The sequence below is a fragment of the Arvicola amphibius genome, chromosome 11 (genome assembly GCF_903992535.2).
Source record: "Arvicola amphibius chromosome 11, mArvAmp1.2, whole genome shotgun sequence".
Taxonomy (NCBI): domain Eukaryota; kingdom Metazoa; phylum Chordata; class Mammalia; order Rodentia; family Cricetidae; genus Arvicola; species Arvicola amphibius.
Genome location: NC_052057.2, coordinates 17680923 through 17697746, shown reverse-complemented (window position 1 = coordinate 17697746; position 16824 = coordinate 17680923). Strand labels below are relative to the sequence as shown.

The window sequence follows — 16824 nt, the reverse complement described above, 5'->3', positions numbered from 1 at the left end:
TATAAAGTAGACAGTCTATAATGGAAAATATATTTCGGGTTACAGTATTTTTTTTTCCCCTTCTTGAATCTAAAGTCTAGGTCAAAATATGATTTTTTTGCAAGAGACTAGTGTTTCTCAAACAACCTGTTTCTTTTCTTCTAAGCCAAATTAAAACCATGTTCATGAAAGACACCTCTCATAAACAAGATATTTCAAGTAGAAATGGACAGAAAATTTTTGAGAGATTTTGTTCATTTTTATTTTATGGGCATTGGTGTTTTGCCTGCGTGTTTGTCTGTGCAAGGGTGCCAATTTCTTGGGACTGAAATTACAGAGAGTTGTGAGCTGCCATGTAGATGCTGGGGATTGAACTCCGGTCTCCTGGAAGAACAGCCAGTGCTCTTCCCACTGAGTCATCTCTCCAGCTCCACAGATAGAAGATAACAATGTTACACACACTTACTGGGTGGGGGACCAAACTACAGCAGCCTTCATTTGAACAGGTGAAGCTACACGGAGCCCTCACATTTCAGATGGAGCATGCTAACAGCGTCACAGCCAGTCTGACTTTTGGGGTGTGTGTGTGTGGGGGGGGTGTCTGCGTGTGACAGAATTATAAATTTGAATTACTCTTATTTTCTAAATGATTGTTTCTATTTTTAAAATGTTGGAAAAATAAGACTGCCCTTTAATACTTGTTTGTTTGTTTGTTTCGAGGCAGGGTTTTTCTGTGTTCCTTTGAAGCCAGTCCTAAAATTAGCTCTTGTAGACCAGGCTGGCCTCGAACTCAGAGATCCGCCTGCCTCTGTCTCCGGAGTGCTGGGATTAAAGGCTAGTGCCGCCACCGCCCGGTTTTGTTTAGTTTTGAGACATGGTTCGCTATGCAGCGCACGCTAGCCTGGAATGTGTGATGCTGTCTCCTCAGCCTGAGTGCTGGGGTGGTCAGCAGTGTGAGGATGCAGTGTGCTATCATCTTAGAGCCTTCTTTTCTAATGCTTATCTAGTCCTTAGTAGACACAGTAAGAAATTGGACATCTGTGTCTGGGACTCAGTTGCAATTGAGTTTCAACCTGCTGTGCCTACTACTCGGTTAAGGGATAGGACAAGGTGCTCAGCTGCTGACTCCCCATGAGGAAAGCGCAATGACATCTTGGAGTGCCAGGCACACAGAGGATGGAACGACTGGTCAGTCTCTTTGCCCTTTAGTGTTCTTTCTCCTCTGGTCGGATGTGGTTTAAGGCGAGTCTCTCCCCAGCATATTGCACGCTGTTTGAGGCTTGAATAGGATGCATTCTGTTCTGTCTGCTCCATTGTATTAAGGACCGTGAACAGCCGAGAACCCCACTTTGTCCACTCTGTACCCCCCAGCTGAGTGCAGAGCCTGTGCATGAAGTGAAGCTCGGTTGGAGAAGGGTTAGTTGTGCCCTGGAATTCGATACCCCGCAGGTATGAGTTTGCATTAGCCCAGCGTTTCCCACTCGATTACTCTGAGCAAAGGGAAAAGTCTGAACTGCACGGGCGGTAGGCTGCCTATTCCTCTTGTTTCACGTTGTCCTTGGAGAGAGGGTGAGCCAAGGCTTTTAATAACGATCCTCCTGTCTTTAGGATTCTGTCTTACAGTGAGCGCTCTGCCCCTGCTTTATAGATAGGTCCTTCCATTTTCCTTGTGGGGCAGCTCCTTGCCAAGGAGCGTAGAAGCCCCAGGGGAAGTGGTGTGGTTTGACAGCTTCTAAGAGGGGGTGGGACTGGCTCAATTGAAACATTTTCAAGAAACAGCTCCATTCAGCAAAGGCAACAACAAGTGGCTTGTTCTGTCCCTCTAGAGTCTCAGCAAGGGGCCACGCTGTCTACAGGATGCCATTAGTATCCAGACAGCATGGCACGGGAGTGAATGATTTCATCTGGACTGCTCAGCGCAGTCAGTAGCAGGGGACAGCTGCTGGATCTTGAGATTGGCCTTGTCTGCAGAGTCCTGTGGAAAAGATGCAGTTCCAAAGCGCTCCAGGACGGCAGCCGTTTGGTCAGGATAAGACGCGGGGTAGAGGCCTACCATGCCTTTAGTGCGGCAAGGAGACACAGAGCTGTGGACGTTGCTCTTAGTAAACCAGTTGTCTTCTGCTAGACATTAGTTTTCAGTTGACATTGTACTTGGGAAATCTAGTTGAGCCTGTGGCATAATAAGGATCTTTTCCCCCATCAAATGGCAGAATTCAAAGTATTTATTTGGGAACTGGTTTAAAGGAAGCTGTTTGTTACTTAGTCCTTACAAAACCTAGGTAAAACAGTTTCCTTTGCACTAGAAAGACAACATTTTTAGAAGCAAGATGGTATCATTGGCTTCTAATAGCTGTATGTATGACTGCCTGAAACTTCATTTCCTTTATTTTCCGTGTGTGAGTGTGGACCTGCACATGCCAGTGTGTGCCGGCCAGAGGACTGTCCCTGGTGGAAATCCACCTTATTGGAGCTAGGGCTTCATTGCCACTGTGTACACCAGAGTGGGTGGCTCCAAACCTTCCTGAGGCTCTTCTCTTTCTGCCTCCCATGTCCCTGCAGGAGAACTGGGACTGCAGGGACTCACACTACAGAGTCCAGCTTTTACATGGGTTCTGGGGATCCAAACCCATACATGCCCAGAGCTATACCCTCAGAGCTGTCTCCTCAGCCCCTTGATTCACTCTTTAAAAGAAAAATATTTGAGCATACCCATTTCATCCTAAATGCCTGACCCATTATTTTTACTTTTAAACATGTATCAATTTATTTTTGTTTTTTTTTGAGCCAACCTCAATATATTGCTAAGAGAGGCCTTTAAATTGTGCAATTTTCTATATATTTAAGAAAGAGACCTGATTCCTGAACTGCCAGAGCTTATGATCTGGTCATAGGAGCAAACAGCTTGATAAATGATCAAAGTTCAGGGTGTGATTGGTAATTTGATTCTCTTGTAAGCAGATGTTTACTGAGCCCGGGTTATGGACTAAGCAGTGCTCTGGAGATAATCCAGTTAATTAGGCCACCCCACTGCCTGCTTTCAGGAGGTTACAGAGGGCCAGCAATATGCTGAGGCTGGGCAGAGGGCCCCGGGGGGACAGACTACCAGATAGGGATAAGGGAAGTTACCTGGAAGAGGCAAGGTTAGAGTTTCAATATCGAGACTATAGAAACAAAAGAAGCCCAAACAGAAATGCACTGTAGAACCTCACTTCCTAATACATAAAATGGAAGATTAATATGTGGGATGGAAATTAGAGTGGTATTTCCTTTGGACAGAAGACATTGACGGGTCCTGGTCTGCTAACATATAGACATGGGTTTGCGTAAGCAGAATTGAGTATACTTCAAATACTTGGGTTTTTTTTTCTTTTAAATTTTGTGACACTTTTTTTTTTAGGATTTATTTTTAATTCCATGTACGTGTCTCTGTGTGGGGATGCACGTGTGAGTGTGGATGTTCGAAGATCGCCTGGAGCTGGAGTAACCGGCTGTCTTAAGCCATCCTGCCTGCATGCTAGGAACTGAACTCGGGCCCTGCACAAGGGCGGGCATCTCTCTGCTCCGTCTCAGCAGCCCCAAGAGACAGTGTTTTTAGAAGGCTGTGGTGAACAGGCAAGGCTGCTGAGCACAGCGGGAAAGCATGGGTGGTGTGCACTGTTGCCCGGTCTCATGAGGGCTGCCCTGAATTCATGTTGGGGAGTGAAGCTAGGTTGTGGAGACACGTTTAGATCCGAGGTAGTGGGACAAATTTTTAAATTTATTTCTTTAAGTATTTAGGGATAAAGACATCTGTCCAGAAGGCACATTGGCACAGTAGATTAGCTTAAACTACTTACTTCAGAAATGCTAGTCCCATCCCACAGGTGGCGTTTTGGAAGGATTATAGGAAATAATGGATGCTGAGTAGATATATCTGACTTATATGCATTTAGTGAGTGCTTAAGAGAATGAAAATTGTCTATCTGTGTAGTGTGATTTAATGAATTGCAACGCTAATGCTGGTTTCTGAAGAAACAAGGGTGACTCTGTACTGGAGCAGTGCTCACTTACCCGAGACTTGAGATGTGGTAGTCATGGTTAACTTTGTTTTGTACGGCTGTACCTTAGCATGATATTAAACCAGTTCAGCCATTTTCATCCTAATTATACTCATGAAAACATTTTAAAGCCTTTGGGAGTAGTTTTAAACATGTCGGAATTTGTATTTCAGTAAAGCTCACACTGACCAAAGGTGCCTGTGTTAGAGATAACCGTAACTATGTCAGATTCCCTGTCCTGTTTACCAGAATGACTGCGTGTGTGGGAGGGGAAGGATCGTGCTTCACTGGCTCACGTATAGGTGAAATTGATCTTTGAACTGTTAAACTTCAGACCAGGCGTGTGCTGAATATCTGTGCTTTCACGTGCTGGCGGGATCAGTTAGTTCTTCATTAAATGTCCAACTGCCGTATGAAAAGTTCCATTTAGCCAGAGTTATGTATGCTTGATAATGACCGCTCTTCTGCCCTTTTAAAACTCACTCCTTCCCTGGGATCCTTTATGCTTTGGAAATGGATTTACACTAGCTATCTGGGATAGACTACTTCTGGTGTCTAAGGGAGGAATCTAAATTGCACCTGCTCTCTGTGTTTAGGAGTGAGCGAGCCCGCTGGATCACAGCCCTGGGACACAGCAGTGGGAAGCAGCCACCAGATCGAACCAGTAAGTCTCCAGGAGAGGTAGCTGCTCTGGAACACGGAGGGGCTCTGCCCCCTGCTGGCTGGCATGGTTACTACTGACTGGTTACACTACCTTCATCTCTACCTGCTTTTGCAAAGTTCCTCCAAGGGGCAGTTAGATAAACATGGGAAAGCGCTCCTTAGCCTTAGTGAGTCTGTTTCTCCATCCGTGAGTCAAAGGCATGGGGTTCACCGTGGGTTATTGTGAGGGCAATGGTAAATTACAGAGGGTGAAACCCTGTTTGAATTGTGCAGTGCTTACACTTAGCTGTTATTAATGGATTTGAATAGACACAGAATATGTGGTGGTGTGTATTATTATTATTATTATTATTATTATTAAGATTTACTCTGTAGCTCTGCCTGGCCTGCTTTCACACTAGCCCAGACTGGCTTTGAATTCAAGCTTTTGCCTCAGCTTCCCAAATGCTGGAATTTGCAGGGTGTCTAGTTACAAGTTTTTGATCTAAAAAAATTACATTTTTTTTAGTGTGAATGGCAATGTCAAGAAAATGTGCTCAATTCTTCTGGTGTCCTCTCATTCTTTCATTGTGATGCTCTGCCTCAGTTGGAGGACAGAAGAATGGGGGTTGCAAAGGTGGTTTCTAGGGCCAATGATCACAGCTTTTAGAGTCAAAGCAAAAGTGGTTGGTGCAACATTAAATTTTATATTAAAAAATAATGAAGCCATGCCAGTCAGTTCTGCTGAAGTTGTGTTTTTGCAAATCAGCATTTTGGGGTACCCCAAATTAGTCTGCCAACCTTTTGGTTAGAGCCCTCATTTTTCTAAGCTTTTTCACAGCCTTCATGCCTAGTTGCTGGTAGGATGAGAACACTGGCTGGAGAGCCGGCCCTGTAGAAGCCCACTCAGTCTGCCAGTGCCAGCCCTGGAATCACAGAGCTGAGCTGAGTGAGTGAATGCACGTGGCTGCTTTGTACGAGTTTTGTTCCTCAGCCTCCGCAAGCTCAGTGTGTTCCCTTTCCTCCACAGCACTGACTCAGGTGGAAATCACTAGATCGTTTACTGCCAAACAGCCCGATGAGCTCTCCCTACAGGTGGCCGACGTGGTCCTTATTTATCAGCGTGTTGGTGATGGTGAGTAGGATTCTTCTCATGGGGACGGAGGAGACGGGCACTCACAGAGCCTCAGGGTCACGGAATTTAACTTTGTCATCAGTACTTGTATTCCAGTTCCTGACTTCAGCTCCTCTGAGCAATCCTTAATCCTTAATCCCTGCTCCTGACAATCCATGCCCCAAACCACAAGCTTCTCAGAGCCCCGATGAGTGCTTAGAAGTAATCCATTTGAAAACCCTTTCCTTGCCCCCTCTAGGGCATCTTCTGTTTTCTCTGTGTTTGCGTTTGAAGCACGTGGGAGTCACAGTGAAGTTACCATTTCTTCCCAGTCCTGCAGTCCCGTAGTTCTCAACTCCAAAGGCTTTTCTGCCCTGCTTGCTCCCTTACTTAAAAAAGAAAGGGTGTCCTGCGCTCATGCCAGAGGATTCCCTTTGGAACCCCAGTCAGTTCACACTCTCTCAGCCTCCTCCCGAGTTTTTTGCTCATGTCCAGTCTTCGGCGTATCACTCATTCTCTCTTGAAACCTTGTCCTGTTCACCTCAACTGTTTTGACCTGAACGGGAATCTATTGCACTAAAGATTCTTCTGGCCTATTATCCATGGTGACCCAACCCACAGAAGAAAGCCACCTCTGAATGGGGCACCTCTTCTTCAGAGTGAGCTGGCACAGTCAGATCCCTCCAGACCTGTCTTGCTTGATGCCACCTGGTTTTCCTTGCAGGCTGGTATGAAGGGGAACGACTTCGAGACGGAGAGAGGGGCTGGTTTCCGATGGAATGTGCAAAGGAGATAACGTGCCAAGCGACTATTGACAAGAATGTGGAGAGGATGGGGCGTTTGTTAGGACTGGAAACCAACGTGTAACCTCCCAGATGGCCAACGGAATAGGGGCTAGTTTTCCCCTTATCACTGTCTGCTTAATTAAAAGGATGGAAACACGTGCCTGTGAGCGTGCCAAGTCGTTCTGTACTCTCGGGAGAACAGCAGCCAGATGCAGTTAGTCCACAAAGCTGTTTTTGCATGATGACACTCCCGAAAACCTCTCTGGGTCCACTGAAGAGTCGGCTTCAGGGACAGCAATAGTCCTTGGCTCCAGCCACTCGCGCTGTTATGTAAGATGCTGTATTTTGGCTTCTCTGTCCTTGTTTCACTTAGAGCATTGCTCTCCCCTTTAAGTTTCTCCTTTGTGTGGTCCCGCAGCATCAGCCAGTTTGTCTGGAAGGAGTGTTCATTTTGTAAATACTTTTGGTGTCTTAGCCTAATGCTGTTAATTCCGAAAGGGACTAATAAGAGTTCAGCAGGTGAGCTGTCATGTTCTGTAAACCTCTTTCTACGAAAGGGAAATTGACACTTGAACTTTGCTATCATTTTCCTCATTAGCAGGAAAGTGAAGAGTCGCCCAGTGAGGATTTGTAAAAATCCATCTCATTCAATATTGGTCTTAGCTAACTTTAGCTTAATAAACCTAAGCTACTAAAATGACCCGGGCTTTACAGTTCCCATATGCGAGGACATCGGAAGGCAGGATATGAGGGGCCCCCTGCTAAAGAGCTGACCTGAGGGTTATTTCCTTCAGCAGCACAAGGCTCTGTTCTACTGTTCTACTTGTTTTCAAGTCCAGAGTGGCTGGAACACACATTAAGGAAGAGAAAGTTAAGTTTAGAAGCTATCAAGATGCCAACAAGGTACTCACTTGAAATACTTTGACCTTAACAGGAATTTATTGCACTCAATACCTGACGGCTGGGTTTCGTCTCCCTTAGCTGTGAACTCCTATAGGACACTATTTTTCCACTAGTACAAAGAGACGAAGTAGGATAGTAGAGTTCATTAAACAGTAATGAAGTTTTGAAAGATAGACAGAAAAAATTATTTTCTTTGGTAGCTGTACCCCCTCTCTATTCTGTTCACTAAATAAAATCTAAATATACATTATGGAGGGCCCAGATATTTGTCCTGTGGCCACGTTCCTGTCTAAACAGCACCAGACCATAAGGCTCCAGAAGGCCCGTGTGTAGGTGTGCTTGGCTCATACCTCGCAACCCAAACCCAGCCCTAGGCCAGAGGAGAGATCCCAGGGGCTTTCTCACCTTTGAGTTGCTTTCCTTTTGCCTCTACATGTATTCCTTGCAAGTCATTCCAGGCCCTGAGTTTTTTGAGATGTAAGTATGTGATTGTAGCAATAGCAGTGGCCCCCAGCAAAAGATGTCCTAAGAGTATAAAACAGGAAATCTCTCTCTTCAGTAATATCACAAACTTTTTAGAAGAAATGCTAACAAATTACAGTTTAATCTAATGTTATGTTTTACTTAGGACTGATTTGGAGCTATAAAGTAACACTACAGATCCTGTGAATTAATTTATAAGTGTTTATAAGTGTTAAACAGTGTGGAAATATGCATATCCTTTAAGTCAAGTGGCTGAACCCTGTTATTAAAGTGTCCCAGTATAGCTGGTATTTAACAGTCACGGTGTTCCATTTCAACTGTGATCGTGTTTAACACAGCGCTTTTCTTTCAAACTTACTTTTTTTAATGCCTTCTTTGAAATGTACAGTGACTTCATGCCTACAAAACAGAAATGTTACTATTGTTCCAATAAATTGAAATTGCTTGTACACTTTCAGCAAAGCTTGTGAATTTATAAAGATTTTATATATATTTGCCTCTCTGTGCTGGAGTGATTTAATTTACTCATGGGGTGAAGTTTATGGTTTTGGGGATGTGTGGTTAAGCTGTACTGAGGTGGTGTCTATAGCTAGCCTTACAGAAGATTCACCTTGAGTCTTGGGTATGTGCTGGTATCAGATAACCTAGGTAACAGGTGCTTTGGAGAATTGGTTCTACTGTCTTTGTGCTTATAAAATTTATCATATAGTAAATCATGGTGGAAGAAAAAAATCCAAACCCTTCTATGTTTCCCATTCCTGCATAAGAGTGCCACAAAATGAATGACTTGAAGCAATACTCTTTGGCATCTCTGTAGAATCCCCCACTTAAAAAAAAGTCCTGGCGGGGGGGCTGGAGAGATGGCTCAGAGGTTAAGAGCATTGCCTGCTCTTCCAAAGGTCCTGAGTTCAATTCCCAGCAACCACATGGTGGCTCACAACCATCGTAATGGGGTCTGGTGCCCTCTTCTGGCCTGCAGGCATACACACAGGCAGAATATTGTATGCATAATAAATAAATAAATATTTTTTAAAAAAAGTCCTGGGTACATAGGTACTAGGGGTCTCGTCTCATAGGCTACAACTGCCACAGAATCCTTCTATCTTCAAGGCAGCAATAAAATGCTTATTTCTGGTACTTGGAATTTAACTCTGCCATCTGAGGGAGAAAACTCTTTAAAGGACTCATGATTAAATTAGGCTTATGGAATAATTTCCCCAATGATTAACTCAAATTTAACTTATTTTTTTAAGTAGGCAAATAAATGTTCTAGAATTAATTAGTTTTAGTCCTTGGTTAGAACTGTGCAGCATAATACATGATGTAAACAACAGGGAGATGCAAAGTTAGCAAAGCCATCTTCAAATCCTGCCTTCGTCACCTGAAACCTTCCAATGCTTGATACTCCCAGCTTTCTTAACAGCTGACATACATCATGTGATAGCAAATCCCCATGAGACCTGTCTCTACTACAATCCAGCAGTCTAAGGCTTCTATTTCTACTCAAGCTTTCATTAGATGAAGACATGGGAATACCGTTTCTAGTAAGTAGCAGAATGCAACATCCTCTGCTCCATCTCTGGGGCATTGGGAAGTTGCAGAGAAGCTGAGCCACTTTGATTTGCAGTTTAAGAATGCAGGTCAGGGTGTAGTATGTGCTATAATAACTTCTGTGGACTGAGTCTCAGGGGCTTACTCTGGAGTGGGAATATGAGCCTGAAAGACTCGGAGCTTTGTTCCCTTGATTCTAATACGTTTACATCCTAGCAGAGGGAAACCAAAACCTCACTGGTGCAAACAAACACCACCTGAACTCGGTTATTTCTACGAGCGAGTATTCCTACAAGCACGTGATCATAGGTTCAGCAAAGACTCCAAGACATGGCATTTTGACACAAATAACCATCCCCAGGACTCTAGATGCTAAAATAATCAGGCCACACAGTATTCATAAATGCTATTTGTAGAGGTAATGCCACACTTTAAAATGGAAGAGATCTAACAACTACAAAAATTTAACAGAAAGAAAAACAACTAGAGATTATATATCTAACCATCAGATTACAGTTAAGTAAGATCCCAGGGAACCGGAAGAGAGGCTAGAAGAAACTACAGGAAATCACACAAGGCAATATCCATGGAGAGTCTAAGGATATAATGGAGTTTTAGAGAAGGGACAGAAGGGAGTATTGGCAGAGGGGATAAACAAGGTGACCAGAGCAGTCTAGGAAGGGAGCTGCACTAGGAAAGGTGAGTGATCTTGGCTAAAGCAGATCCTTCCAGCTGAGCACATTTCCTGAAGAGACAGGAAGTCAACTGATAAACACTCCTAGCACCTACGTGAATACATACTTTGGTCAGAATGTCACAGCATTCTGACCTTGTACATTGGCATTAGATAAATGACGTTTATGATAAAGTCTGCCTAAAGATAAGGCTTGCATTTCAATGAAAGTTGAATCAAGTCAAGAGGATAAAATTATTTAAATAGATATCCTCCCAATGATATGGTCTCAAAGCATTAAGTAAAAATTAGAGAAATGTAAATCAGCATTTTAGCATACACTATACCAGCATATGTTACTATTTCATTTGAAGAATGATCCATGGAAAGCACAGACTTAATGACAATATACTAGATGTGCAGAACTTTCAGCATATGCTTTCAAGTGGACATTTGCATTTTACTCTTAGACTCAATGTAAAGAAGCTTTTGACTTCTTCAGATGTCACAGAAGAAACTTTAGGTGACCCTGGTTTGGGTGATAAAGACATCAAAAGATTAATCCACTAAAGAAAACTGGGTAGACTGAGTAAACGTCTCTTAAAAAATCTTCAGTGATGAAGCTTGCCAAGTTATCACTGATAAAGGAAATGGCTCCTCATGATATTCTGCTATAATCAGTGCCATGTTCAGTCATCATCAGATAAGCTTCTTCCTGCAACAGATGGGGACAAATAAGAGACCCACACCCAGATCTTACAGAGAGAGTTAGAGACCTTGGGACACTCAGCCCTAAATGGGATGTCTCCACCAAATCCTCCCTTTTTTCTCCCACATTTTATGGAACCCCAGGGAAGAGAAGGCGTGCACAGGGTCGGACAGGTCTGCACCAGGTCCTCTACATGTGTAAACTTCCAGTTGAGTCTTTTGGTGCGACTCCCGAGTGTGAATGTGTGGGTCTCTGTGCCTTCCCCTGCACTCTATTGGTTTCTTGTTCAACTTTGATGTGACAATTTTTACATTTCACTGTTATATTTTTTCTAAAAAAAAAAAAAAAAAAGCCTGGAAACATAGCTACTAGGGTAACGGTTAAAAACTGAACTGTCACACCTGCTGGGACAGGGAAGATCAGTTTTCTCCACTTCGTGTGTGTCAACAACTTTGTGTTTATCAACCACACCAGGAGAAGCTGTTCAGTGGGTTGACCACAGGTTTTTGTGTTTGTTGCAGTTTGGTAGGTTTTTCGTTTTTCTTTTCTTTTCTTTTTTTTTGGTGTGTGTGTGTGTGTGTGTGTGTGTGTGTGTGTGGTTATTCTGTTACCTTGATTTTAAGGATATTGTTATACTGGTGTTTGTTTTGAGAAAGTATTTAAAGTTGGGTGCGAAGGGAGAGCAGATCTAGGTTTTGAGAGGGGAAGAATATGATTTTAATAAAAATATAATGGGGGTATTCATCTGAAATGTACAAGGAACTCCTACATTTTAACTCACAGATCAGAAACAATCTCAGCTTTAAGCAATGGCACAGATCTGGGTATCACCAGAACTCACATAGAACATCGAGCTTGAGTCGGAGCTGCAGACTAATCTTGTCAGACAATGAAACAGCCAAAAGAGGACCAGCATGGTTGTGGAAAACTATAACCCCAATCTCAGCACTGGAGAAGCAGACGGAAGTGGATCTCTCCGAGTTCAAGGTAAGACTCTAATAACCCCTAACAAAGATGAGGAAACAAAAACAGGAATTCTTACTGCTGGTGGACATGCAGTAACCTCCTGGGAAGGCCGTTTGGCAGTTTCTGACAGAGCTAAACATCCCTACCACAATTACAGGCTTTGGGTTTTATCCAAGTGAGTTGAAAACATGTCCATTCACACAAAAATGTGTATAAATGTTACAGCAGCTGTTTCACAATCACAAAGGCTCAGTGAGTGAGTGGATAAGCTAGACACCATCCATTTTTATCTTAAAGTCAAAGGAAAATAATTGCCTTCTACGAACAACTGAAAATTTTTTTTTTAAAAGAAAGGCTGACTGGAAGCTACGGCAAAGCATAAGCAAAGAAATATGGAAAATATAGTTGACCCTTGAATACCACTGTACTGGATAGTTTTGTGTCAACTTGACACAAGCTAGGGTCACCTGAAAAAAGGGACCCTCAGTTGAAAAAATGCTACTGTGAGATCCAGCTGTAAGGCATTTTCTTAATTAGTAATTCATGGGGGAGGGCCCAGCCCATTGTGGGTGGTTCCACCCCTGGGCTGGTGGTCCTGGGTTCTAGAAGCAGGCTGAGCGAGTCAGTAAGCAGCACCCCACCATGGCCTCTGCTTCAGCTCTTTCCTCCAGGATCCTTGAGTTCCTGTTCTGACTTCCTTCAATGATAGACTACAATGTGAAATCACAAGCAAAACAAACCCTTTCCTCCCCAACTTACTTTTGGTCATGGTGTTTCATCGCAGCAGTAGTGACTCTAAGTAGCCACCACGGTTCAGCCTCTCCAGTTGAAAAGTGTACGTTTTAACATCCCCAGTCCTGGGCCACTGGTGGTCGATGTGTTCTGGAAGCAAGCGCAACCAGAAGTGACTACAAGGTTGCTGTAGTATAGCATTCTATCTTAGCATGCGCCTTCTAGTTTTATAGTTGATGCTTACATTTCGCTATACTCTGAAATCTTAAGTTTTGGTAAACTTTTATAATCAATTTGTACATATTTTGATAACTATGCACATCTTTTTTATACACTGAGATACCTTTTATAAACTTTTCAATAGTTCTAGGACATAAAATGTGCAACTTTTTCAAATCAAATCTCCCTGCTGCCCTAGCCCTCCAAGATGTCGGCGAATTCATCACATTCTTCATATCCATGCTGTTCAAGAGTCAGCAGTACAGAGGAATGCCTAGAAAACGCCCGAACTCCTGCACTAAAGCTCTCGGAAACAACTCACCAATCTGTGCCCCTTGTTTTCAGAAAGATGCCACTCATTCTATCTTGAACTTCAAAATTCCTGACATGAGGCAAATTTAGGACCGAGAAGGTCATAATGTAAAAGATGTCCCGCACTCAGCAGGACTGGCTGGGCTCCGTTCACAATGCACACAGCTTGTGTGATGTTTCCAAAGCGCTCGCTCTCACAGGATTCTCAACACCCAGTTTTGTTCTCATGCCCGACCCTCATGGTTGGTGCCACGTTCTCTGGGCACATCAGACCATTTCCAAGGTCGAAACAAGCACTAACAGCATACCTATCTAAAGTGACTAATCTCCCTAGACAGGAATACTTTAGAACCCCTCCTTTGACATGAGGTGAAGAATGTAAACACTGTGTATAAGACAACTAGGCAAAGAAGCAACTAAGCACATGGAATACGTTCATGGCTAATCATAGAAGCAAAAATGAAATAGAACACTTAGCTGTTAAAAATTACATCAAAAACCAGTGGAAAATATCAAGTACAAACAAGACACCGCACAAGCAAAAGTGGTATAGTCACTTGAGGAAAGTCTTGTTAAAGACACACTGTGCCAGGTGGCTGGAGATGACTCAGCCATCTGAGTCAGAAGACTTGAGTTCAGTGTCCAGCATCCACATGGTAGCTCACAATACTGGTAATTTCAGCTCCAGAGGATCTAATGCCCTTTTCTGGCCTCCAAATACAGCACACAAGGGATGCATATAAACTTATACATGAACTTATACATGAATCAAAATAAAAATCTTTGACAACTGGCTACACATTTAGAGCAGCTTTATTTATTAACAGCAAACATGCTGAACATACATGAAATGTCCATCATGCCATAAATGGATACAATGACGTAACCATAAGAGAAAATTAAACAATAAAAATCACTAATATGTACACTAAGTATATACATTATCTCAATGCTTTATATTAAGTCAAAGAGGCTGGTCATGTAGATTGTGTGAATCCATTTCTGGAAATCCTAGAAAAGGCAAAACTGATGAAATGCTGATCACTGGGTGCCACCAGGGAAGGGCATTTTTTCCTGCAAAAGCAACAAGGACAATTTTAGGTTGATGACAATGTTCTACATCAAGACTGCTCCGTGTTAGCTGCATGATTGTATACAGTAGAGACAACATACCGGAGCTATACTCTTAAATATATAATACCTTAAAGCTTTAAGGTATGGGAACATATCAAAAACTAACAATGGTAACATGATTTACTTTTCTAGATACATCTTCAAATATTCTCCAGTCAAGACAGTTGAAAAATCAGAATAAAAATGCTGTTTAAAAAATAGGATTACTACAAATATATGGATATGCCATCATTTACTTAGTTTGGGTCCACAGATATTGAAAGAATTTAAAAGTAGATTTTCTTTTACAAATGCAGCAAAATATAGCTTGCAATTAATTGACTTAAAATTATCCAGAGACTTTTTTTTTTCCAGGTCACTTAATTAGGAAGGTATCATATGCATGAACTAAATGCTCTTAAAACATTATTCGTGTCTCCTTGTAAGTTTCAGTGATTTTTCCAGCTTATTCTCTGTTGTACAAAATGATGAAACAGACGCAGGCTTTCCTTTTTGAGACCACTCCAGAACAAGTCATTTTGAGGCTTGGAATATACTTTCCAGTTAGCAGCCCCAGTCTGTACACAGCAGTAGCAGAACCTTCAAAGTGATGGGCAACACACCCTCCCCTCTCCCAGCTGCTGTAGAGACATGGGGGGAGGGGGGGGAGGTACCACACTTAATCTTTGTGAACTGCTCACCTGTAAACAGTTCTGAAGCATGCTTCCCTTGCTGTGGAGAAGAAATACTTGCTCAAAACATAGCTTGGCTTTAGGGGCAGCACTAGGATGTATTGTAACACCACTGTCACCCTAAGAGTTCAGGGAAGTCTTAATTTTGGTGAGACGATCCAAACGAACACATTCAGGACGCAGTACATTCAAATCTTCACACACAGTGCCAGGTGACATACACTCAAGTCATGGGAGGAGTAGCTGGGCCAGTGCAGTCAGCAAATCCATAACCATACACCCTGGTCATCTCACTACATATGAGGGATGTAAGACCACACCTGATTGTCTTACAATGAGAAAACCAACATCATTAGGCTAGAGTTAGGGACTCAAACAAGAAACCAGGAAGGGAGTCAAAATAGATAAAAAACTAACAGTTCCAACAAGCCTGAAAAGAGCCGTGCTTTGTCACACTCCTCCAAGAGGGCAAAGAAGCCTAAGAATGGTGTTTTATAGGCTGGGGATGTGGCTCCGTTACCCAGCACTTTTGTCTAGCATGTGTGAAGCCTTTGGCTCAACCATCTCCAGGATCCTCAGTACAAAATATAAATGGTGAAAAGATTATTTAACGTTAAAAGTATTGCATGGACAAATAGTAACAAAGATTGTGTGAGGCTTATATGCATCAGACACTAGTCTGTGGTCCTTTACACATATTAGCATGTGTAATCCTCACAACCTTTGCCTGTCCTTCAGACAAGAAAAAGAGCTGAGCTGGGACAGAACCTCTACCACATCCACATGTGCTCAGGTGCTTCAATGTACTACACAGCACAGTAAGGTGGTCAAGAACACTTGAAAAAGTTAAACAAAAATAACAACCAAGTGAGCTAAGTGATAGGTAGACTTCTAGAAAATGAACCAAGAAGTTAGCTGAGATTTACACATTGTACATTTTATTAAATACTGGGCTTTATTACATCAAACTTACTTGTAATCGAAGTTGATTTTTAAAAAGTGGTTGTATTCAAATTCTTAACTACAGACTGTTTTTTGGCCAAACATACTACTTTTACTGTCTCTAGACAGTCAGTCACTATGGACAGAAAATTAATTTTGCATAATGGCATAAAGGAATTTCTCAATGTTACAACACTTAATATATAGAAGAAGAATTCTACCAAAGTGTGGACATATCTACAATAGAGTATATGATCAGAGAGCATACAGCTTTTCCCAGTGCCTCTACAGGAGCTAGATGACACTGTTTAATCATGCACATTAACTCTTTACTACCCACTGAAAGTTTCTATCTTACACGCAAAAGTGATTCATAACCCAAGGCTTGGAATTTTCCCAAAACCTAAAGGGGGGGGGGGGGGAGGAACCATGGACATCAGGGTGAGTTTTAGGCCTTCACAGAAAGCTGTCAGCTGTAATATCCCTCCTGTGACCGTGGTGTCAAGTTCCTTGGAATGGCCTTTTCCTGTGTTTTGATCAAGTCTAGAATAGCTGACAGTACTGCACAGTCTCTGGACTTAGTGTCGTCCCAGTCTACAGGGTGAGGGTGTTCAATCTTCTCTTGCAGGAGGATATCCAGTTCCTTTCTTAGCCCCTAAGGTTGAAGGAAGCAGACATGTTCATCAGGGAAGATGGATTTTTAGATGTCAAAAACAAATGTGACATTTGTGGTGACAAGGATTTTCATAAACTATTAGAAAGAAAGGCAAAATATATGTAGAGCAACCAACTAAAAGTATCGTTAAAAGATTCAAACATTCATCTCCAAAAGACTTCGGAAGAATTTATTACTATATCAAAAATAATTTGGAAAACTGTAATCAGTCAACACTGGCTCTCTTGCAACAGAACAAGAAACGAATTTCCTTTTAGAAACATGTATTTATCTTGGGGGCCATGATGTGTGTCGTG

The 16824-nt window shown here is 42.5% G+C and overlaps 2 protein-coding genes and 1 long non-coding RNA gene across 4 annotated transcripts in view; 1 reads left to right on the top strand and 2 right to left on the bottom strand.

The window, feature by feature from the left end:
• The window catches only part of Arhgef26 (Rho guanine nucleotide exchange factor 26), a 105883-nt gene extending 97443 nt beyond the window's left edge, over positions 1-8440 (top strand). The window contains exons 12-14 of the mRNA XM_038346984.2: positions 4613-4680; positions 5689-5793; positions 6497-8440. Coding sequence (XP_038202912.1) covers positions 4613-4680; positions 5689-5793; positions 6497-6639 — 316 coding nt within the window. The 3' untranslated portion in view covers positions 6640-8440. The remainder of the gene's footprint in view (positions 1-4612; positions 4681-5688; positions 5794-6496) is intronic.
• Positions 8441-10051: 1611 nt separating this feature from the next.
• On the bottom strand, positions 10052-13175 carry LOC119826895. Its single transcript, XR_005287486.1, has 3 exons — positions 12602-13175; positions 11718-11881; positions 10052-10882 (listed from the first exon to the last, which is right to left on the bottom strand). It is a non-coding gene; the product is annotated as an uncharacterized LOC119826895 (long non-coding RNA).
• Positions 13176-13900: 725 nt separating this feature from the next.
• Positions 13901-16824, bottom strand: part of Dhx36 (DEAH-box helicase 36) — a 35347-nt gene continuing 32423 nt past the window's right edge. Inside the window, exons 25-26 of one of the 2 annotated variants that reach the window (XR_005287419.1) lie at positions 14920-16507; positions 13901-14179 (exon numbers count right to left, since the gene is read on the bottom strand). Coding sequence is in view for 1 of the 2 variants with exons in the window: in XM_038347755.1 (XP_038203683.1) it covers positions 16322-16507 (186 nt within the window). In the remaining variant the exon portion in view is untranslated. Of the gene's footprint in view, positions 16508-16824 lie in introns of both variants that reach the window. The other variant, XM_038347755.1, reaches the window with a different exon arrangement.